Below are 24,485 nucleotides of genomic sequence, written 5' to 3'. Positions count from 1 at the left end.
TTGTAAATACTTTAAAATATGAACAGATGAGATTAATCTATTTTATTAATTTTCCACTCGCGGTCATCGCTTCCTGTGGGAGGGGCAGAGACCTCGGTGGCGCGGAGCTTCGGCGTTGGCCACGAGCACTTGATGACTCCTGGCGCTGCCCATCGCCCGCAGTTCACAGGCACCACCCGGTGTCTCAGAAATGCTGGAGAAACATGGGCGAGGATCCTTTTCGCAGTGAAGATGCAGAACTGTCTTGTGTGGTTTTTTTTTTTTTTTTTTTTTTTTTAAAACGACGAGCCAAACGGCAGTCAGGCAGCCTTTGGACGTAACATGCCAACGACGCAGAGCGAAACTGCACGATGTTGGAAACGGTGCGAAAATCCTGGACCTCGACCGCCGTCAATCTCCTCGCTGCCTGAACCAGCTAGTCCGCGTGACCTGTGCGCCACGGAGCGCAGCACGTAAAGAAATTCCAGCGTTTTCCGCAGCTCGGCGCAACTGTCTCAGTTTCACTGAGATGATGGGAGCAGATAAGTGGAAAAATTCTAGGGAGTTACTGCTGGTGCAGTGTGAACGGGCATTTTATTTCCCTCTTGTTTGTTTTCTCCTCGGCCTTTGCGCCTTGCACTCTGTGACAAAGTCGACGTTAAGTTATTATTTTACCAAAAGGTATTGCAAATTAGTAATGATCGTCCCGCGTTCGGCCCACGGTGCCGCGCCCACGGTTTGCTTGCCGTCACGCATCTCGTTTTTAGCGTTTCCCGCAGGGGCGTGTGGCCAGACGTCTTGCTCCGAAACGAAAACCAAAACAATTTCACACAGAGGTGCTGTAAATATGTATTAAGCTTAAATTGCTGCCGCGTTTCTAACAAATTACTTTTTATGTGAATATCAACGAATCCCTCCGCGTTTGCTCGGGTTTTGTCCCGTTTACCAAAACAGTGTGTTTGCTGCTACTGTACATATAACCTTTAATTTCTCACTAACGGCAGAAAAACGAAAAGCCGCAGCTATACAGAGTTATTATAATTATGCAGATGTTTGAAAGCATTATAAGTTATTAACCCTACATAACGCTTTGCCTCGGTTCGTGTAGTGTGTGCGGCACAGTCCATGTGAAAATATAATTTTTGTGAAATAAGTTTAGGGATAACGAGGGCCGAGCGTTCGTGGGCCGCGCTCCAAGTTGGCATCGTGCTCCTCCGTAGCCTCGCAGCGCTTTGCCTGTCGCGACCTTTGACCTCGGACGAAGATGTGAAGGGAGGGGGTCGACCTCGGTGCTTGCGGATCTCGCCGCAGAGGCCGGGGGACGCCTCGGCTGATGGGATCTGCCCCCCCCCCCTCCCCCGACCCTGCTGGCGTCACTTCCCAAAAACCCGTAACCGAGGACTTGCTCCCCAGAGATAACGTGCTTCGATAGATCTCATGAATTCCCGGGTCGGAGCCAAATTCGGCGGGAGCGAGGAGCCGGCCTGTTCTTTTGTGAAGAAACGTTAAAAAATAAGCTACAGGTGGGTGGTCTCGGGTTAGAGATGCGGACCCCTCATCGCTGTTGCCTCATTGCCCCCCTGCTTCAGTGTTATCCGGGGGTGGGTTCGGTGTCCCCCACCCACAGCTTTCTCCTAACTTCAGCTTCCGTCCCGGGGGGGGCAGACGCCCGACCCGGCACGCTCCCCATAGAGCGTGATTGCTGTGTCTTACGCACCAGCTTCGTGTTCATCCAGTTCCTTTTGTTCGAGTGCTTTCCGATGCTCACCGTGACCTGGCTGAGTGCCGGGAGCGCCGCGTGGCGTGGCACGGCCACGGAGTCGCCCTTGTTCCCGGGAGCCTCGCCGCACCCCTAGGTGCCGCCACGCCAAGCACTTACTGCCAGAGCACCTTCAAGCATCAGTGCCTTGTTGTGATGTGTGAAGACAACAGAGGTGATGAGATACGATCTCTGAGAGTTAAACCTCTGCTGGTGGTCCCTTTGATGCTTCCTCGATTTCTGCCGGTTCGACTCGGTCCCCACACGGCTGAGGAGGCACTTCTACCAATCTTGTGATGCTGGAGATTGTGGATTGTGTCTGCAAGTAGAAAGCAACGGTCATTAACAGCTTTTTAAAATAATAAGGGCTTGAATTATAAATGTTAAGCAGAGCTAATTTTTTTTTTTGCCGCTGCTGCTCTGTGTTTGATTTGGGAAACGGGGGAGGAAAAAAGTGGGCTTTAAAGTCATCCCCTCAGCAGGGTGGGTACTCACGGTAGTACCGATTCTGATATTACGACTCCAAAAATGTTACTACGCACGATTAAAGCAACTCCCCCCAGTGCTGCCGCTGACTGCTGCTCCCGCGCTGGTCCTGTTACTTGATTCAGGCCACGCCCCCCTGCTGTGAGGAGGGCGTGGCCTCTGCAGCTCCGCCCTTCTTCCGACGTACGCAAGTGGCCACGGCCGCAGGCGCCTACTTTCCACTGAGCTTCCTGTGCCTTTTATTCCCTGTACAAAATGTCTTGTATAGTTTAATCTTGTGACAATTTTTTTGTATCAAAGCGTTTTTATATAATAAAGGTTCTATTTTAAGGAAGGTGAGCTCTATCTGTGTTACTTGGTATTTGCCAGGAAATCAGAGGGACGGCCGGCAATTTCTCACGGTGACAGATCCGGACAAGGGCTGCTTGTGTTGCTTTTAAGCTGGGATTCATTCACAAATGAATACTTCGAAGGGAAGAATCGCCGGAATAAGTGTATGTCGAGTGCGAGCTGCTTCGAGGAGGCCAACGGCGTTACCTGGGCCACGCGAACAGGCCAACTGAATATGGCGATTGTCCAGGCTGTAAGACAGGCCTCGCGTTTAGACGCGAGAACTGCGGCAAAGGCGACGCGGGCGTCGTGACGTGCCGCGACACGCGCTCGCCGTCGTAGCGACGGGGATGTCCAGCCTCCGCGTGCGGTGCTGTTCGGACGCCGCGGGGTTAAGTGGGGTGCGGCGAGTCGGAGGGGCCGAGGTGGAGATTTCATGTGCACAAACGTGGGTGTGATTCTGGTGGGGGGGGTCCAGGATGCTCTTACCCACACCGCTAGGATGGCCTGCCGAAATAATGCCACATGTCTAACTTTAATCTGGATCCGATAAACATCTTAATCCTCTAATGTCGGGGGATTGAAATAAAATTATCGTGTTGGCATCCCTTTGATGCACAGATGGGATTTTGGCACCGACGTTGTAAACAAAACCATAAATTTGTGCTGAAAACCGAGAAAATCGGCAGCGGTTGGAGCGAAGGCCTCGGCGAAGGTCTTTTTCGGGTCCCCGCACCGCGATTGTGAACCGGTGACGGAGCCGAATTTGTCGAGAGCTCAGATTGAGACGTTGTGGACAGGCTCGTACAAAGTAAGAGACCCACATGTCCATGATTTTTGTGCACCGCGGTAAAGTCAAAGCTGCAAGTGCTGTTTAAGAAGTGTACCGGCTTGTGAGTGTACGAATCTGGTTGGTTTTTATTGAAAGCTCTGAGGCATGAGATAAAAACGTCCAAAAACGGGTCGAACCAGGTGTGATAGAAACATGAATCAATAAATAAATAAAAGTGAATAAAAGTGTAAAGTGTAGGTGCACCCAGTTTGATGTGAAACACTATCAAATGCTGCCCTCTTGCGGAGAAAGTCTGTAGTGTCTTTTTTTTGTAATTTTCACTTTTTTTTGTGACCCTTCAGAAAAATGAACCATTTTTCCCAACCTAAAGAAAAGTGTTTGTTTTTTTGTTTTTTTTTTGCACCCATGGTTTTCCCCTGTCTTGGAAGGACAGAAAGTGGAAAGCCATGTGGAAAATCTGCTTCTCTTGAACTGGCGATCAGACTTCACCGTTGGCAAAATCACAGCGTGGAGTCTGCTGCCGCGTGAGAAAGCCCCCGTCGGGCTCCGGTTCGAGCAGAAATGTAACGTCGGTTGCGAGTGCAGAGCAGGTTAGGGCAGGCAGCGAGACGGGTGTGTGGCGGGTGGAAGACGGAGGCCTCTGGGGCCCTCCCAGGGGGAAAATCAGTGTAGAGTAGAGTGAGTACAGTGCTAACCCTGTACATGTGGGAGGGGTGGGGGGTCAGGCCCTCGCCCCAGTGGAGGTCAGTCAGCTGGGGGTCTCGAGACGTCAAGTGTCTGCAGAGGGTGGCAGCAGATGGAAGGACCTCCCCCGTGAGAGTCTTGCGCTGGCGACCAGCCGAACCTCACGCAGGGCCACGAAGGCTGTTTCGACGCCTCGGCTCGGGTCAATAGCGCATCTTGTTTAACGCGGCACGAGGCTGCTGTCCGGGTCCTACGGTTTTTCAAGTGGGCCCTGATCCAACGTATGTGTGTAAACAACGCGGTCGCCATGGAAACCGGAGAAAACCAAGAGGGTCACGTTCCCTTCCCTAAATCGGTGAGACTCACCAAGTTCTGTCCAAGCCCTCGAGGTCACAGATTGTACGCTATGATGGTGGGACTCGGTAGCTGTACAGTATGGTGTGTGTGCGCGCGCGTGTGTGTGTGTGTGTGTGTGTGGGGGGGGGGGGGGATTCGTACTCCGTGGGCCTTGGAGTGGAGCATCCAATGGTGTACTACTTAAGAATGAGGTAAGCTGCAAGTCTGAGGACAGGCCTGGCCTAGGACTCAACCTGAATTAAGCTGGTGAACTGTCCTTACCATAAAGATGGGAAAAAAAAATCATTTACTTTGGACAAAAGCTAAATATTGAATAATTTGTTGGGAAATAAATATTAAATGTTAGATGACCATCAAATATTGATGTACTTAATACAAATAATATAGTACTATATATACAGTGTAATATATATGTAAAGTATATATTGCATAGTATTACATATACTATTACTTCTTAATATAGTTTGTATAGGGGAAGTATAAATTGTTTAATTTTATATATAATACATAAAGTATGTATAACAAAATACATTAAAAATTAAATATTTTCTAAATATTAAATATTCAAATTCAGTTACATTTTTAATAATTTGCAATTAAAATCCATGCATTTTTGCATTATCATTAGCAGCATGTCTAGTGTAGGGTTGCAGCGGACCAGCGGAGGGGCCTCTCTCTCTCTCTCTCTCTCTCTCTCTCTCTCTCTCTCACACACACACACATACACACACACACTCTCTCTCTCTCTCTCTCTCTCTCTCTCTCTCTCTCTCTCTCACTATATTTATGTTAGACCCCAGTTCTGCTGAAACATGACTTTGGACAGTGGGACGAGATCCACACAAACATGGAAACTCCATACGGAGGGAGCTGGATTCCAACCCACATCCGAACCCACAGCCCAGGAAAAGTGAAGCACAAGCGCTACCATCTGCACCCTTAACATTTATTAATTTAGCAGATGCTTTCCTTCAAAGAGAGGGGCAAATGAGAGGATGAGCGATGCGGACGCACACACGCCATCCTCACACCACAATCAGTCTGATGTCATGGTTTAAACCGGCATATTTTACATGAGTAGCTGCATATGGAATTGGTAGGAAATAGAAAGGTACGTAAATGTGACAGGTACACACACACACACACACACACACACACACACACACATTTTCAGAACCGCTTGTCCCATACGGGGTCGCGGGGAACCGGAGCCTACCCGGCAACACGGGGCGTAAGGCCAGAGGGGGAGGGGACACACCCAGGACGGGACGCCAGTCCATCGCAAGGCACCCCAAGCAGGACTCGAACCCCAAACCCACTGGAGAGCAGGACTGTGGTCCAACCCACTGCGCCACCGCACCCCCACTTATGTGACAGGTAATGCAGTGCAAATTTATCCCTGAATATTGATAGGGATTCAGCAGTTCTGAGTGCCACTGCCAGTAATCATTTAGAAAAAAGAATGCCCGATAAATATTACATATTCTAATATTGTAAAAAGCAGATTATAAAAATGCACCTGGTCAATGTACAAAACCAGCTCAGCTTAGCTGCTTCGGAGTGTGAAAACGTTTTGTGCGGCGTTCGGCTTTTCAGGGAGAAACCAGACCTTTGAAAGACGTTCGTTCAGTCGGCCTGTTAATCGGGAATAATTGCTGGGTGCGTGATGGATTATTGCTAAGCTCTTTAAAAGGACGAAGAAGAAGGAATGAGCTCGGCCAAGAGGTGCACTGTGTTATCAAAGGTGGGGAAGAGCGTTTCGCCGCCGTTTCTCTCGACGCCGAGGAGGAGGCCCTGCCCGTCGGAAGGCTACGGGGGCGTTCGAGGCCCTGGCGTGTGAAGACAGGCCTGCGCTGGGAAACCCCTTGGCGCGGGCCACACGTGTCGCGCTGCGTTCTGTTTGCGTTTGGTTAATCTCGACCGAGTCCCCGGGGCCTGTGTGGCGTGCGGCCGACCCACGAGTCTCCGCCCACTTCTCTGTGTTCCGGGCTGCGGGGGATGCGGGTGCCGCGCGCTCAACGCTCGACTGTACGCCCTCCGGCCCCAGGAGGCTTCCTGCGCTCCTCTCTGATGAGTCACGGCCTGCCTGTCGATGAGCGTCCTGCCACTCGCTGGAGCACACGGGGCTGCTCTGTGAACCTGCACTCGCTCATTGCTGGGGCCCTAGTGGGATCTTACATACAGTCACTTAATTATCTTAGAGGTATTCCATCTTTTTCTTACGAACTGTGCTGTTCTCAGCCCTTCTCACCCACCAAACACACTTCAGATACTCATGTGATCTTAAAAAGACTAGGAACGCAATCATCTTTATGCACCCGAACTATATCTTACACTATCTGCAGAGGCGTGGGAGTGCGGTGGCGCAGTGGGTCGGACCGGGTCCTGCTCTTCGGTGGGTCTGGGGTTTGAGTCCCACTTGGGGTGCCTTGCGACAGACTGGTGTCCCGTCCTGGGTGTGTCCCCTCCCCCTCCAGCCTTGTGCCCTTGTTCCCGGGTTAGGCTCCGGCTCCCCGTGACCCCGTATGGTACCTGTGGTTTCAGAGAGTGTGTGTGAATATCTGCAGAGGCATTTTATTTTACCAATACAAATTGAACTACAGTTGTTTTTTTATGGATTCATTTAGCTGACACTTCTCTCTCAAATATTTTTCAGTTTTTCACCCATTTCAAATTTTTACAGAAGCAGCTGAGGGTAAGTACCTTCCTAAAGGGTATTACAGTGGAGGAGGGAGGGGAATTTGAACCTGCAACTTGCAGGTTTTAAGTCCACATGCATAACTGCTGCGTTACCTGCCTTTTGTTCCCGCGTTCTCCTTTTCTTGACATCATTCACAGGCTCGGTGGTCAGTGGACTATAGGTACACGTTCATTAGAAGCTTAAGTGCTTCCCTGCAGCCCCTCCCACACAAAGCCTTGACCGCTAAAATGGATCAAAGCGCGGGTGACGGCCTCCTGCTGCTCTTTCCCAATGTTTCAGACACCAGTAGACATCGCCGTTAGAAACAGCAAGGTTCAGGTTGATGTCAGCAGATGTCTTAGAGACAGAGGACATCATTACCGGGAAAAGCCTGAATCGCTGTCAGTAAAGCACAGATCAGTCACATTTTGCTGCTCTTGGACAATTAAAGCAGCTCTTGTATTATTATGTGATTTATTTGATCAGTGTTAGAGCACTCCCACAAGGGCTCCAAAATCCAAAGTCTATTTTTTTTCCATCTCTGTGATGGATTCAGCGCCCTCTGTCCCTCGGAGCTGCTGAATCCCTTCCAGCATTCCGGATGCATCCCAGAACACGTCTTCCAGACCCGCTTCTCTCCCGATCTCCTAACAGCCCGATAAATTTGCATCGCGCCATCTGCCATTAACATCTTCGTGTTTCCGGTCACACTCTGTTCTGCGCGCAGCTATTTGAGTGATGCGCTCCAGCAAAATCGTGCACGTTAACAGTCGTAAGTCTGCGTCTAAAGCTCCCCGCCTGCTGTAAGCTCTACCTTGGTACAGAGCTGTGTATCGCTTTAGAGGGAACTGACTGCTAAATGAATAAATGTGCATTTCAGAACGGTTTTTGGCTACTGATCAACTGGTAATGCCTAGTATAACGTGATTGTCCCTGAAGCGTAAGATTACGAATAATTTGCACAAACTATCACGAATTCTCCTTATTTAGTCGACGCAGGCCTGACTGCGGTAAGACCGCAGGCCGACCTGGGCTAGATTAATCAGCATTTTTGGCGCAGCGCTGACTGTGCGCGAGCCACGATGGGCGCAGGTCCCCTCACCGTGGTAAACCAACCTAGCAGTTTCTGAGGCACGCCACGATCCCAGGGCGAGAGGCCGGCTCCCATTAGCCATGCTGGAGTGACTCTGCGATCATATGCATCCCATAAACAGCGGACCGCAGCAGTCAGACAGCGACTGACCTATATTTGATGGGAAGGGGGATGCTCGTGCTCAGCCTGCAGATACACACCGCACACACACCACAAAAAAGAGGTAATTCGTAGTTCTTCCCATCCCAAATCATTTTTGTTCAATTTCCCACATCTGGTCTTCCTCCTGTCTGGGTATTGTGCCTTTTATTATTTGAACAAGCATATCTAGGTCACATTTTTTTTAATCTTTTTTTTGGGGGGGGGCCTCATTCACTATGGAGTCTTTATTTCTGACCTCCCTCGCCCCCTCCTAGCTATAATACCTCTCAGCAAAGACCACCATTCCGTGGAGAGCACACATCAGTCCTGTTTCTCGTCCAGTAACTGACATTCACGTGTAAATGACATTTTGCAGGATTAAAAAAGGCAGAAAATAGTGGCCGGGGAGGGAGATGGGGTTTCATAATGAATACCGCTCCCTAAAGTCATGAATTTGTAGAAATGAAAGGAAACCTATTGCCAGAAGTGTCATCGCCTCAGCCTGTTTGCAACGGGTACAAATCTAAATTACGACAGAAAAAAAGGTTCAACCCAAGTGGGAAAAGTCTTCCAAGAGGGGCTTTTAGTTAAAGATTTTTATTTCTCAAATATCAGCTAAAATATTTTTATTATTCATCTTTCCCCATGCAGCGTGCCTCCACTAAAATCGCAATATTGAACAGCTGAAAGTCTTATAATCATCATTTTTGTTAGAAGGGAATCGCTGGTCTATTTGTGAATGAAGCGCGTCGGGCTCGGACGCCCCCGATTGGGCCGCAGCTGTGTCAATCACTGTGACGTCATGTTGTTGCTAGGGCGTTGAAAACAACCGGGGAAAAGCGTTCGCAGCGAATCCGAAGCCAGGCGGATTTCGGTGTCGAACTAGCAATGGCAACCGGTTGAGGTTTTGCTCTCCAAACACAACTTGTAATGGGGCGTATTATTTGATCTTTAAAAGATCTCAATAAATTTAATTGTGCACACTCCCACACATTGTGAAGTTTCGCTGTTCTTTGATGTTTCGGAAAGTGTCACAATTCACTTTTCCTCCTTTAGCCGAAGGGCGTTTTATTACTTGACTGACGTCAGTTTCGTCCAGTCAAATAAAAGAAAATGTAAAACAGCGTGAAACTGATGCCATATTGGCTCACGTTATCGCCTCTTTTTTAATATAGCAACGCTTTACAGTTTCTCCAAGATGGCGGCACACCACTCCAGTTTCAAGATTGTGGTTCGTTGATTAATAATACAGCCAGTAACATCAGAAAGAACAAACGTCTTGTATGGGTCTTTACGTTTTGATTGACAGTTAGAGTATCGAATCATAACTCCGGACGTACTGGGGTTAGGGCTGAATGCCACATGCGCTGACCAATCGGAACGAGGAAGCTCGTTTGACTGACAGGTATGTCGGCAGTGGGGGAAGGGGTTGCTGAAGTTGATAGAACCGCCATCTTGAAAAGTGCTATCTAATGGTCTCCCTTTTCCCGCCTGCCTGAACCTGCTGTAAACTGTTTATTTCTCACTTTAGCGGCCTGTTGCCGTCGTGGTTTCTGTTCAGGGGGCTGGAGGAGAGGGGTTTTTTTGAGCTACATGTGGCGGACTGGACGCTGCCCGTGGTTTGTCGGTACGTAGCGCCGTCGGCCGTGTGTCCGTGCAGTTCTCGGCAACTCACTCCGATGTGTTTTGCAGAGTCAGAGGCTGTTCTCGTGTCGACGGCGCGCGACACGTTATTTTTTTTCTGAGGCGTTTTCCCGCCCTCTCCGTGGCCGTTAATAATGTTACTTCGTCGTGAGTATGAGTGTGTGTCCGTGTGCGTGTGTCGCTGGGGTGTGTGTGTGTGATGTTTTTTCTGGCCGGCCGGGCTCGTACGGCCGCCCCACCGAGTCCTCTCAGCTATTCGTGTTCCCGTTTTTGCCCCAGTGCCTCGTCGCTGCGCACCGGCGCGCGCTCTCTCTCACACACACACACACACACACACACACACACACACACACACACACACAGAGAGAGTGTGACAGGTCCGTTGTCCTGCGAACCAGGTTCTGTTCACACACAGTTTGCCACGGGAATTTAACCATCGACATCTGTACAGTGTGTGTGTGTGTGTGTGTGTGTGTGTGTGTGTGTGCGCGCGCGCGCGCGATTCAGACGTTGTGTCTTTATAATGGGTGGATTTCTAGAATGCGATCGGCCTTGTCCTACATACTAGCTCGATGGTACTGCAGTCAGTGTGTAACACTGGGCTGTGAAAAAGGGTTCAGAATCAATGTTGTTTGATTTACCATAGTATACCGTAGTGTACCACAGTGTACTGTGGAGCACCACACTTCCTTTGGTTTCATTCACCGACACCAAGACTCTACAGCATCACCAGGGGTCCTGCGGGTCAGTGGATCATCATGCATGCCACTCTGGGTTACTGTGGTAAATGACCCTGATCTTCCTACTGTTACATCTGAGAGAATTAGCTGGAGATTGGAATTGATGTCGTCATATTCATGGTGTCTTAAAGAGAGCTCCCTGTTTCACATGGAGATTGTACTTTTTAGACATCTGTTGCAGAGGTGTGGTACTGATGATGATGTAGGTGCTTTAAATCTACCACTTTGTGTTAGGAAACTCGAAAATATGAGACTCTTACTGAAAAGGTTTGGGATCCTAATGTCTCAGAAGTTGCTGGTTGCAGTAAGTAGGTAGCATAGTGTTTAGTGTCCTGTAGGTACCAGGGTCAAATCCCGGTCCTACTGTAGTACCCTTGGGCAAGGTACTTACCCTTAAATAATAAAGTGAAAATACCCTGCTGTATAAATCTTTGTAAATTTGATTGGGTGAGATTGTGAGTCACGTGTGTGTGTGGTGAATGAAGGTTTATAACATCATCTCAGGGTTGAGGTGTGTGTCTTGAGGGTTTACCCCTGAGGGAGGTCTGGGTATGATGCTGGAAGATGTTTGTTTCTTGTAGCTCTCCACTTCTTCCACTAACGTAGTCCGTAGTATGTGGGTATTTACGTAACGTAATGTTTGTAACGAAAGTGAATGTGCTCACACAGGTTAAACGCTTTGGCATCTGAATATCACTATCGAAAGCAGTCGGGCTGCTGAGTCAGTGGAGAGTTTGTTTGTTACCGAGGACTTTGATCTGCCACATGTTTCTGTTATATGGAGTTGATGGGAATGGCGAGATGCGGGAAAACAGCTGGATCAAGGGGCGTCAAGCTTGACAGTTAACTAGGGGATGAGTGCTAATGATCCGTGAAAGTTTATTAAGAAGGAATATCGCCTGCTTTCCTAGAAAATTGCTGCTCTGGAAACGTGCATCAGGGTTGCAGTGTGAGAGAGTATTTGGAGTTAAAATGCCCGTCCAGCTCATTGATACTGGCCTGTTTTTTTTTTTTTTTTTTGTCTCCAGTCGTTCGCAGCTTTGCACCGAAATGAGCTGCTTTAAGCTCAACAGGAGCTAAAGACCAGCAAAGACGCAGAGCAGCTCGTGGTACAGTGGCACAGGGTTGGAGGGAGTCCAGCGGCTGCAGTCGCCCGGGTTGGCCCCTCCGTGGGGTCTATTAATAATCCTGTTCTCCTCTCAGCCGTTCATGTGAAAGAGAAGCAAAGTGCTGGCCAAGCGGAAGTCAGGACAGTTTTTCGGTAACCTCTTGCCCTGATACTGGCTCCGAACATCTTTCAACAAAAGGGAAGGAAAAACCTGAAGTATGTGTTAATCGTGCATCACAAAAGTCATATTCTGTGAACAGTCTGATTCAGTGTATTTGTCTTATTTACCGTTATAAGTCTGTTAAACTTGACACCTCTGCCAGTTTGCAGCCTGAATTGACATGACACACAGTGGACCTGAGGTTGTTTTTATAGAGATGCATTGTTTTTCTTTGGTAATGACTTAAACGTAAGTGGGGGGGGGGGGAATGATAAACCATCACAGCCAAGTCTGGAGTCTACTCCACTAGGCTATTCTACCTGTGGTCAGGTAGGCACAGCAGGTAATGTAGGAATTAAAAATAAATAAATGACACTTCTGAGGAAGTGCATACAATTTCTGTAGGTAACTCCTCCAGTACTTCTGAGCAAATGGGTGTTGCTTTTATAAATATGTGAAGCAAGGTATAGATATGTATGGATGAATGTTATGGAGAACTGCTGTAGTAACTACTTCTAGAAGTTACCTCTTACCTCCTGAGTACTGAGTGACAATAAGGAAATGTGTATGATACTTTCCTGTGAGTGAAAGTATTAGCAGGGTTGTGAAGTTGCACATTATCCCCTATCAGCGAGACAAACCGATAGGTGTTTTTCTGCAGGAAGGAACTCTGCATGCTTAGAATCAATGAGTTAAGGGTTAGGGGTTAGCAGGCATGAAAAGGCTTTTTGTTGGCTACCTCAATGATCAGATCACACTCTAGTCCTCGGCAAGAGCCCTGCACTCCTCCACCTCTGGAAGCTTGGTCCCACTCTGAAGGGGTCCGAAATTGGCTATGATTTGGTGGAATGAGCTTCTGCTCTGCCTCGGAACTGCTGAATTTCTCAGCATTCGGGAAGGTTCTCAAAACCCACCTATCCCCGTTACTTTCAATGGCATTTTTCTATTCTTACATCACATCTTACGGTGTCTGCTTGTATATGTGTGCTTGGAAGATTGTGATATAAAAAAAGTTGTACTTCAATAATTGTTTTGTATCTAGTGGTGTATTTTTGTTTCTCTGAGTTGTACTGCTGCCTAATGTGTTAATGTAAGTTAACTGGAGTATAGAGTGCTCTTGAGTGGTTGGTGTGTATTTGTTTTTGCAGGTGTGCATTGACTGGTTCGTGGGAGCTGTGCTTTCTTCCTGCATGTGTCCAGCACCCAAGGGTTTCTCTTCTTTTGGCTGCTGGTAGACCCTGTAATGGGCAAGAACTCCCCAAGAGCACAAGCATCATTTTATTTTTGATTGGAATTTATTTTCAGGTTATAGCCTCAACCAGGTATACCTTTTTGGTGTAAATTTACATGTGCCGAATTGTTGTAGTGTATTAAATTCAGTGTCTGGTGTTTTGTCTCTTAAACTTCACCCATGATTTCTTGTGAGCATTCAGAACTTATTGAAGCTACAGACTGAAAACTGCAAATATTCTTTCACCATTTTTTGGGTGTACTACAGTCAATTCATTCTGAAAGCAATGTAATTTATCAAAGCGGAAGTAGCTTGGTGTGCCTTACAAAGAAAGGCCAGTCCTGTTCACATCGGTGTGTATTCACAGACCGTACAGTTACAGCAGTGCATGTGTGCACATTTGCATGTGTTCTCTGAGTGTACCTCTGCAATTCGTCACAGTGGCACAATGTTCTGGAAGTTTGACCTGCACACAACGTCCCACATCGACACCTTGCTCGAGAAGGAGGACGTGACCCTGACGGAGGTCATGGATGAGGAGGATGTTCTGCAGGAATGCAAGGCTCAGAACCGCAAATTAGTGGACTTCCTGGTGCGGCCACAGAGCATGGAGGATCTGGTGACGTACATCACTCAGGAGCCCTCTGAGGACATGGATGAGAAGTTGAAATACAAGTGAGCATATCTGGCCCTGTCCCCTCACTGATGCCATGTCCCCCATTTAGCTGTGATGTTTTGTAAAATCTTGACTGGCAGTGTGATTTTCAGCTCTGTTCATACGTGCTGTTTCACTGCTCCATGCCTGTGCTTCAGTGCTGCAATGGGGACAAGAAATAATGCAGTATTAATACAGATTTTAATTACATTTTATATACTTTTTGGAGTTATTTTATTATGGTGCACACCGGTTTTTCTTATTGATGTATTTTGCAGCAGAAATGTAATTTTAAAAAAAAAAAACAAAGCTCCCCTCCAGTAGAACAGTTGAATTGTTCCATTCATGCTCAGTAGTGGTCTTAATTATAGTGCACACCAGCCGTTCTCTGAGCTACTGATGTATTTAGCAGCGGAAATATAGAATTAGAGCGCCTGTGCAGCGGCAGCAGGTTCACAAGGTGCACAAGAGCCCAATAGCGCTGCTCCCTGTCTTTAGCATTCACACACATCCTTTGTGTGTTGTGTTTGAGCCATATTAGTGTAGTAACAAATGTTTTGATCTGAAGTATCCTTTTATGTAAATCCCCACATATTTTCTGTGTCAAGGTGTGTGGAGACCCTCAACCCAAGCACATGAAATCGATAGCAATGAGGCTCTAATGTTGCTTCAGGAGACTCTAGATTTTAATTATAGGCTTATGGCAGTATTATCAAATTTACCGTCATACCATCTAATCACATTTATTGTAGCTATACTTTCAGTCATGTGCAGTTAACTCACACATGACCATGATGAGATTATCACCAGTTCATGTGCTGTGGATATTTGTGCAGTGTTATTGCTTTTCCTTGCTCTGCTAAATTTTTTTTTTTTTTTTTTTTAAAAATAAGCATTAATTTAAACTTTTAAATGTTGAGTTCTTGTTTAAAGAAATAAGTGCTGTTGTTTCTGTCTATTTCATGTCTATTACAGATATCCTAACATATCTTGTGAACTCCTTACTTCTGATGTGGGCCAAATCAATGATAGGCTGGGTGAAGATGAAGGTTTACTGATGAAGCTCTACAGCTTCCTGCAGAACGAACCTCCCTTGAACCCTCTTCTGGCTAGCTTTTTCAGCAAGGTGCTGAGCATTCTCATCAGCAGGAAGCCTGACCAGGTGAGCCCTAGGAGGGAAGGTTTATGAAGTGGTGAAAATTGTGTCAATGAAGGCTATCATATGAGGTTTGTGTAATTTGTGCTTAATTTTTGTAATATTCAATCTGATTGCATTGTCTGCTTAATTTTTTTTAATAGATTGTGGAGTTTCTACGCAAGAGGGAAGACTTTGTGGATTTAATGATTAAACATATAGGGACCTCTGCTATCATGGACTTGCTGCTCAGGATGCTGACATGCATCGAACCACAGCAACTTAGGCAGGACGTTTTAAACGTGAGAGCTGCTTTTATTTATCTCTTCCTTTTACATAAACAGATGTATAAAAATTATACTTCTTAGTTTGTGAGATGCATAGAACATGGTCAGTGACTTGCCTGTGCAGTTGCAACCTGTATGGTTTATAATAGAGGCGCGCTAGTTAAATGAGCAGAATTCCACCCTCTGTGGGTTTTTCTCAGGCTCTGGCAGAGCGAGAGAACTGTGTCATTCATCTGCTTTGAAGATTAGTGGTGATACATGGTATCCCTTTGCTGGGTTTTACTTCCTGGGGCAAAACTTACGTGGTTTGAAATGACAGCAGTTTGCCTTGGTGGAAGGGGAAACTCACTGGTCGCATTGTCCGTAATTGCTTTAGGTTTGGAAATGGGTTTGCATATATTAAGTTGACGGGTGTTCTTGGGCCACCAGCCTAAGAGGTTTGGATTTTCAGACAATCCTTTACTGTTGAGTCCCTAATAGCTCTGACTTCATTTTATCCACAGTGGTTGAACCAGGAAAAGATTATCCAGCGGCTTGTAGACATGGTACAGCCATCTCAGGATGAAGATGTGAGTATGCCTGGATTAATTTATGGAAAGTGGTTAGTGACTACCTGCTGTGACACATACAGTTATCCTGCTTCTTTAGCGATGTTGTATAATGTGGTCCCCCCCCCCCCCCCCCCCCCATTGTCTAGTTGCTGTGTAGATCTCAAGTCATTGTTTGTTCTGTGTGTCTAATTTTTTTGTTTTTGCTTCCCTCTGCCAGAGACACTCAAATGCATCCCAGTCACTATGTGAAATCATCCGTCTCAGCAGAGACCAGATGTTCCAAGTCCAGGGTGGCTCTGAACCCGACCCCTTACTGGCCACACTGGAAAAGTAACGTCCACTTTAGTCCTGTGCTTTTCAGTGTAAAATTGAAACCAGTGTTTGGATTTGAGTCAGCTAAAACGGATACTATTCAGTGATCTTTTGAAGTGAAGGAACCTTGCAATTTCCTAGAGTTATGTAAAAAAAAAGTTTGTTCATGGAGCACAGTTGTGGAAGTGTGTGTGTGTGTGTGTGTGTGTGTGTGTGTGTGTGTGTGTGTGTGTGTGCGCTAGTCCTGTCAGGTTTAGTGATCCTTGACTTGATGATTCATTCACTAAAGACAATCTTCCTGTACCCATGCAGGCAGGAGACGGTAGAGAAGTTGCTATCCAACATTTTTGACAAAGAGAAGAATGAATCTGCTATAGTCAGTGTTATTCAGATTCTGCTGACCCTCTTCGAGACCCGGCGGCCTGCGTACGTATCCTTATTGCTATATATAGATAGTGAGGTGAGGTGGTCTGTTGGTCGTGGGTTTTGCTCATCTGCTCTTGCGATTTTATCAATTTAGTTTTAATAAATAGTCTGTGCACTCTGCAGGTTTGAAGGCCACTTAGATATCTGCCCTCCTGGAATGAACCACCCATCATTCTCGGTCAACCAGAGCGTGCTCGAGGCCGTCAAGCTCAGGCTGAAACACTTTCATCAGCTGCTTCTGGAGCCCCCAAAGGTAACCATATATGTCATTTTGTTGTTCCCATCATGAATCTTGTTTTGTAACAGTGGTGGTGCTGGCTTTAGTTTGCAGCAGCACCTGATGAACAACAGTCGTGTGTTGGTAGGGGACGAGGGGTCTATCAGAAGATTCTGTTAGTGTATCATTTCTTCTCAGATTGAAGTTTCACAAAACACTTCAAATGAGTCAGAATACATTACATTTATTTAGCTGACGCTTTTCTCCAAAGCGACTTAGTGTTAAGGTCACAATTATTACATGCTTACAAACCCATCTGTATAGCTGGGTAATTTTACTGGAGCAATTTCAGGGTAAGTACTTTGCTCAAGGGTTCTACAGCTGGAGGTGGGGATCGATCCCATGACCTTTCAGTTCAAAGGCAGTAGCTCTAAACACTACGCTACCAGCTGTCCCCAAATGAGTCAGAAGATCACATTTTGGTTATGCTGCTTCCCCCATTCACCCGCTTCGATAGCAGCCAGATGGAGTGATTAAATTGCTCAGGCTTTCTTGGTGGGTGGCCTCCCTGGGTTGCTCCACTTTCATCTGCTCGTCTCTGTAGTCCAGCTATGGCCTTTTCTCGGCCTTTCAACGAAAGCATAATTGCAGTTTCTGGTATTGACCAACAGATCTTTCCTGAAAAAGATCCTTGTTGAGATGCTGCACTGTTACTTGAAGTGTGTTTCTGTGTGTGTGTGCAACCTTAGAAGAATGTCATGAAGACTACGTGGGGTGTGCTGGACCCTCCAGTGGGTAATACTCGGCTGAATGTGGTCCGCCTGGTTGCCAGCCTTCTGCAGACTAACACACACGTTATCAACCTGGAGCTCATCGATCTCAACACTGTCGGGGTCATACTTGTAAGTAGCCCCCCCCCCACACACTTTACCCCAGGGCTCTGTTCACATCGAGCGTAGATTATACATTAAAAAAAAAAAAAAAAAAAAAAACATTGCTCTTTCCTAGTCTTTTTTTTTTGCAGTTGATCTTACATGACCTTCCTGTTTTTCAGGATATGTATTTCAAATATATATGGAATAATTTCCTGCACATACAAGTAGAAATCTGCACTGCAATGATCCTAGCCATGCCCCCTGCCCTTAATGGCCCTGCCGAAATCAACCAAGATAGTGACCAAGAACCTGTCCGCGAGAACCACCTCGTTAAACACGTGAGTTCCGTCCCGTTCTGCCACGGAGCTTCATGTCGTTCTGTGCCATGGTTCACGAGCAGCTGAACTCCCCCTCACTCATCTCTTCTTCATCCTCAGCTGTTCCAGAAGTGCCAGTTGATACAGAGAATACTGGATGCGTGGGCCTCCAACGAGAAGGAGCAGTAAGGAGGCCAAGCTTCCTCATTTCACATGCATCTGTTTTGCGTGCGACTGTAGGAACTCGAGACTTTTCCATCCCTTTTCAGGGCTGAGGGTGGTCGTCGGCGGGGCTACATGGGCCATCTGACCAGAATAGCCAACGCCATTGTGCAGAACAGTGACAAGGGTCCCAACAGCGCACTCATCCAGCAGCTCATCTCAGGTAAGCAGCAGCGGCTGAGCCCCTCGTGGCCTCACATCCTGCCCTGGTTTCTTTCGCAAAGCTTAAGGTGTGGGCGTCTCCTCTACTGCAGAGCTCCCGGAGGATGTCCGGGAAAGATGGGAAGCGTTCACCTCTGGTCCTCTAGCAGACACAAATAAGAAGAACACTGTAGACTTGGTAAGTGGGTTCCCTGTTCTTGTTGTCCTGGGCTTTGGACATGTCCTCCTGAAACCATTCATTTATTTTTGTCCACTGTAGAGCACTTTTTTATGGGTATCTCCCCAACTGCACAAAATTTTAACGCATCCTGTAGAGGACACTCTATGTTCAAGTAATACCACATGTTTGAGGGTGGGGCTTGGAGAGCTTCCTAGAAATATATCTAGAAACTTAAGTTTTGAAGGTAACCAAACTGTTTGTATACAGGTAAATACACACCACATCCACTCATCCAGTGATGATGAGGTAGACTTTAAGGACAATGGATTTCATCAGGATTCCTCCTTACAACAGGTAAGTTTGATGGGATGACATTCAGATGTTCTATTTAATTGCATTTCCAGCTTTTGTTTACTTTTTAGGGCTTGTTTTTGGAACAATGTAATGCTAATACACTTTTGAATACTTAGTACTAATGACATGTGAACAGGCTGTGCTGGATATATGCGCCTATGTTCATTTAAAAAGTCTGAACTACTCATCGATGTTGAGTGTTTTGAGATGGAATCTGATGCGTTGTAGTGCCAATACTATATCATTATCATCGGTCCTGGGTTTGCCAGGCCTTTTCTGATTATCAGATGCAACAAATGACGTCCAATTTTATTGAGCAGTTTGGCTTCAATGACGAGGAGTTTGCCGATCAGGACGATGTCGTGGAGTGAGTACCGCTAACGCATGCTGTGTCTTAATAACCCGTTTCTGTGAGGAAATGACTCTGTACACCTGAGCGAATCATTTGGAGAACTCAGCTTCTGTGTGGGCTGTACTAACATCAAGAAGGGTTTTCTGAAATAGATTTTAGAAGGGTTACAGCATTGATTTAAAAAGTACTTTTGACTTTTACATCTCCTTTCTGCGTATATTTTAACACTTTAAATGCTTTTTGTTCATGGCACTTTGGTGGGGGGGGGGGGGGACATGAAGTTCCCACATTTGAGCAAGTTTATTTTAAGGCCCTCACCTCCCTACTGGCACATGTTCTTGGTTGTAGTTTCTGGTGCTGCAGGGGTCTTATGGGGGGCAATTTGGGCTTCTTTTCAAATCAGTATTGTTAGTGGCTGGGTGTGTCTGCTGTCCTGATCATGTCCACCAGTCTTACCTCTGTTCTGTTTTTAAATATCTCTTAAACAGTATGTGAAACTGGAACACAACTAACTGTACTTAAATCATGTTCTCTCTAATATTGCAGTATTCCCTTTGATAGAATATCAGACATCAATTTTTCCTTGAATACAAATGACAGTGTAAGTACCACCCTTTCCCCTTAACTGTGACTGAACTACAGTGTCCTGGGTTCAAACTTACCGCACTCAGTGGCAACAGTAATAACATTGTTTTGCTCAGTTTTTTACATGTTATCTATTACGACCTAATCCGTGACCTCAGGGTTGTCTGCTGCAGGCAAACATAGCTCTCTTTGAAGCCTGTTGTAAGGAGAAGATCCAGCAGTTTGAAGATGCTGGATCGGATGAGGATGACATCTGGGATGAGAAAGATGTCACCTTCGCCCCTGAAGCACAGCGGCGCCCTCGGTAATGGCATCTTTGAGGGCGGGGGTGGCAAAAACTTAACCCAAGTAGACTTCATTCGTTTGGACTTTGCTGAGAGGTTTGACTGAGTTCTCCCCTTCCCTTCTGTAGAAGCTCTGGCAGCACCGACAGCGAGGAGAGCACAGACTCGGAGGAGGAGGATGTCAAACGAGATCCTTTTGAGCCCAGCAACAGTGCTCCTGATGAGAGAATGGAGGTAGATCCTGGTGAAGGTGAGGATGTGCTCTGCCTCCATTTCAGCAATAATGCCATAGCCCTGAGCACTGCTGAAGGTCAGGTGTTAAGGAATACAGGGGAAGGCCGAGTTATATGCAACATTGATTTTTGTCTCTGCAGCTCCCACCTGGACAGCTAACTTTGACGACGTCCCTATGGACACGGGCAGTTCAACAGCAGCGGGAGGGTCCTCCACAGGATGCGTGGCTGCCATTGCCATGCCGGAGCCTGACGGGTGGGAGTCTAGCCCCTCTGGGGCAAAGGAGACGGGCTGGGCTGATTTCAGCAACTTCTCTGCTGTTACCAGGTCAGTGCTGCTCAACTGGGGCAGACAGCTCTGTGCTGTAAAAGACTTGACTAGTTTGAGGCTGTGGAAAAGGGCCTGGTGCAGGATGTATAGGGCTGCTGAAGCAGTAAGGTGCAGAACAGCACGAGTAGAAAAACACCCTGGAGCAATTGAGGGTACGTACCTTGCTCAAGGGTACTACAGCTCCACGTGGAGATCAAACCTGCAACCTTTGCAGCCAGAGGCAGTAGCTCTAACCATTACACTACCTGCTGTCCCCCTTGTTCTTTACACCTTGTTGCTGGTCGCTTTGTAGACACTCACCCTTCTCTCTTGCTTTTACTTCTACAGCCCTAAAGATCCACTGAGGAGCAGCTCCCCTGTGGCTATGGAGACCAACACGGAGACAGTGGACCCCCTTGGGGTTAATGCCCCTGCAGGTGAACCACTGGGCCGCCACTCCTACCTCTGGTGCAGTTTCTCATTTGTCCAGCGCATTGGTGACCCTGTCCTGCGGACCTCTTGCAGGGTCAGACCCGTGGCCTGTAGATGAGCCACCCGGTTCCACGGAGGAGGAGCCGCCCACCGACCGCATCACAGAGACAGTCACCAACGGCTCCATGAAAGAGACCGTCAGCCTTACTGTAGATGCCAAAACCGAGACTGCTGTTTTCAAGAGGTGAGGCTGTTTGCGGCAACGTGTGCAAGCATCTGGTCCTAGTATCTCCACGCTGCACCGACACTCCGCATGCGGCAAGAAAATGCTGTTCATCAAAGCCTACCTCATAGGACGAGTGTACCACAGCCTCCAGGGTGCTGTATAACAAGTACTAGTTACCTGGGTGTGCTTTACTTGTGGGGTTCTGGGTGACAGTATGTCTAAGTTATTTGAGAAACTGCAACTGAACTCCCTTTCGAACTGCAACATTTACAACATGAGCTTCCTCTTTCCCCTGCCATGCGTGTGGCATCAGAGTGTTGAAATCTTATCGGTATGTACAGCCAATCAGGAGCACACGTCTGTTGTCTCATCTGTCACTTTGATTTCCTTTAACGTTACTTTTTGTTTATTCCATCTGCATGTTTACCTTGGATGAATAAACGTCACTGACATGTCGTGAGCCTAGGCCATTGACGTTTACCATGTGTTGGGCTTTCAGTTGCCCCTGTATTCAGAGGGTTCCTTGTCACCTCACTACACCCTGCAGTCTACTGTCCCACCCCCCGCCCTGCTGTGCTGTCAGACAGACGACGCCACCACTGACTGCATTGCTGTCGCTTGGTTTGAGGCTCCAGGCAGCAAAACTCTTCCTGTTGAGCTGCCCAGTTGGATAATGGGGAACACAGTTTTTAGACCCTTCGGTGGGGGCACGTTCATCTTCCTCAGGCCACTGCTTAGGTCATGCAAACGTCTCATCTGGCCCAGCAGGTAGAGTAGTGGTTACAGCATCCAGGTTCAAGTCTCACCTTCTGCTGGTCACAGTAGTTGTCCTAAACTTGCTCCAGTGAAAATTACCCTGCTGTACAGAAGTGGGCAAATCATCGTTAGTTGCTGCACTTTGTATGTCACACTGGACAGGTAAATGTAATGATCTGACTTAGTATGGTCTATAAATTGCTAGTCAATTGTCTTATGCAATTCAAGATGGACATTGCTTTGGAAAAAAACATCCTGCTAAATAAATTTTGTTTGGCCTCTGATACTTGGTTGGGGACAGTAAAATGGAAGTTTGGAAGGACCCTGGCACTGAATTCCTCACCTTAACCTTTTCACACTTTTCCTTCTCTAAACTCATACATGTAACATTATACAAACAGGCAAGGAGGAGAGTAGAGCAGCCTTGCATCCAGCTCAGTGGGAGGCCTCATCCGACTGCCCGTGTTTCACACCCCTCCCACGCCATCCACATTAACGTTGTCCTTATCTGTCCTGCATGGGTCCATATGTGTCACAGCGGTCTGGTTTTCATTTAAATTAGTCTTTCCTGTTCATGAGAGCAAGCCCATTTGGGCAAGGGGGCTGAGGTGTGTTTTAACAAGCATATTTTTACATAGTGAGGAAGAGAAGTCATCTACCTCTGAAGATCCATCGGTGAAGTACACTGTGGCGGAGAGCGCCGAGCCGGACAGGAGCCTGTCTGCGTCAGCCCATCCGGCCGGCAGCTTTCAGAAACAAAGGTGAGAGTTAGTGCTGGGCCAGCTGATGGAAATCTGGTCACACATGATGATTTGGACTTATAGGATCAAGGTTTGAATCTCTGCTCCCGCTTTAATTCCTTTGAGCAGGGTGCTTTCTCAAGGGAACACAAGTAAAATTACCCAACTGTGTAAGTTGCTTTGGAGAGACATGTCATGAATACTTAAATTTGGTGTCTTTGCTGTTTACTGAGTGCATGTGTTCCTTCAGATCAGGGTTGGTACCCATGATGCTCTTCTCAAACCTCTGCAATTCCCCCCCCCCCAAATGTGCAACATTTCCACATTTTGACCACTTTTTGACCACCCACCTTCTGCTGCCTCCTCCCTCGGCAGTGCAAAGCACTTAGAAGAGAAAAAGTCTCCAACTGAAGCTTTAAATGGTCCCCTGGAACAAGTGGCTGCAGTGGAGGAGCCCAAGTAAGTCGTCCTGTTGTGATGGGGAGGCGCTTCTGTGGCACTGAGGACAATGTCCTGAAAAAGGGAAGGTGTGTCATGTTTTATCCCAACTTCCCCAGGACAGACCAGCGCGTTCCCTCGCCAGAGGCCATGGTGAACGGACCAGCATGAGGGGCACAGAGCCGCCCACCTCTGCCGCGCACAGTTCCTCTTCGGGGGGGGCTCCAGTAGGGGGGCAGTGCCAGCTCGGAGCCGGAGCCACCGCTGCACTAACTTTACCAGATCAGGACCAGCAATATTCAACAACATCGGTTTTACAGAGAGCTGTACAGAGGATTCGAACTGTATGAAGAGAAACCAACGAGCGTACTCAAATCTAATGGATAGAGACCTTTTTTCCATTTGTTTATATACTATTGTTCTTATAAGATCTGTCTGATATCTTGCCACTCAAAGTTAATAGTAATGTTGCTATAGTTACAATGATTGTATGAATAAAGTATTTTATAAAAGAAAATGTATACAGAAACCGAAAGTAACTGAAATAAACCAATTGGAACAGTGTGACCAAAAAAAAGCTGTTTTTGATAGGGATTTTCATCTTGCACAAATTGGATATTTAATTTCCATCTAAGTGAAATGGCAACAGCTACAGTGAAATGTGTTGCTCTTCGGAGTAGGTTGGTATTTTTAAGATGATTAGGAAATTTATCATTTTGAAAGAATTCAGCAAAAGGATTTTTTGCTACACGTATTATTTGTAAATGTTTCTTGTATCCTTAAAACAAGCAAAATTTGAAAACTTTTGGTATAGTTTTTAAAGTTTATTTATTACCGAGAAGTAGTGGATGATGTTAAGTTACTAAAAGACATAAGCTTGCTCCTGCTTGACAAATTGAGAATTGCAGAACCCCCACCCCACCCCCCCCGCAAACCAGACGAAGGGAACATTTCCAGTCGCATGTGACAAGTGTTGACTTACTGAAGGTTTGAGTCCCGCTGAGTGATTGTTCCCAGTCACTGACAGACGTCTACCTGCAAACAATATATAAATATATATAATATGTACAGTATTATATATTTATCTAAAGTAGGAATCCATGTAAATGAAAAGGATGGAGTGAGATTCCTGATATTGCTACAATCGTGCTTTTATTTTTTTGATTAAGAAAAAGGTCAGTGCCAGCAGTGTGAATAAATCTCCTTTTCTTTTCTATCCTCTTTTCTGTCCCCGGTGCCCATTCTTCCAACAGCAGCCTCTGGCAGGCAGT

The 24,485-nt window shown here is 46.8% G+C and overlaps 1 protein-coding gene across 4 annotated transcripts; it reads left to right on the top strand.

Annotated features, from left to right (window-relative positions):
• Positions 1-9,744: 9,744 nt before the first annotated feature.
• Positions 9,745-24,151, top strand: ppp6r3 (protein phosphatase 6, regulatory subunit 3). Of its 4 annotated transcripts, none has more exons than XM_018765607.2 (26): positions 9,745-9,929; positions 13,103-13,276; positions 13,627-13,860; positions 14,816-15,002; positions 15,140-15,277; positions 15,766-15,831; positions 16,031-16,143; positions 16,438-16,551; positions 16,675-16,804; positions 17,518-17,670; positions 17,823-17,981; positions 18,081-18,145; positions 18,230-18,345; positions 18,437-18,522; positions 18,772-18,858; positions 19,179-19,225; positions 19,757-19,811; positions 19,969-20,099; positions 20,208-20,329; positions 20,454-20,640; positions 20,971-21,059; positions 21,148-21,298; positions 21,594-21,611; positions 22,675-22,797; positions 23,152-23,235; positions 23,334-24,151. In XM_018765607.2, exons 3-26 carry the CDS (start codon positions 13,634-13,636, stop codon positions 23,383-23,385), a joined length of 2,700 nt encoding a protein of 899 aa, XP_018621123.1. In that variant the 5' UTR covers positions 9,745-9,929; positions 13,103-13,276; positions 13,627-13,633; the 3' UTR covers positions 23,386-24,151. The 4 variants fall into 4 exon arrangements, with proteins under 4 accessions (XP_018621123.1, XP_018621119.1, XP_018621125.1 ...); XM_018765603.2 differs by having other exon boundaries at positions 19,128-19,225; XM_018765609.2 differs by lacking the exon at positions 21,594-21,611.
• Positions 24,152-24,485: the final 334 nt, after the last annotated feature.

Source organism: Scleropages formosus, chromosome 5 (assembly GCF_900964775.1).
Source record: "Scleropages formosus chromosome 5, fSclFor1.1, whole genome shotgun sequence".
NCBI lineage: Eukaryota > Metazoa > Chordata > Actinopteri > Osteoglossiformes > Osteoglossidae > Scleropages > Scleropages formosus.
Note: the sequence above shows the minus strand (reverse complement) of the source record. Positions and strands in the feature narration are given on the sequence as shown.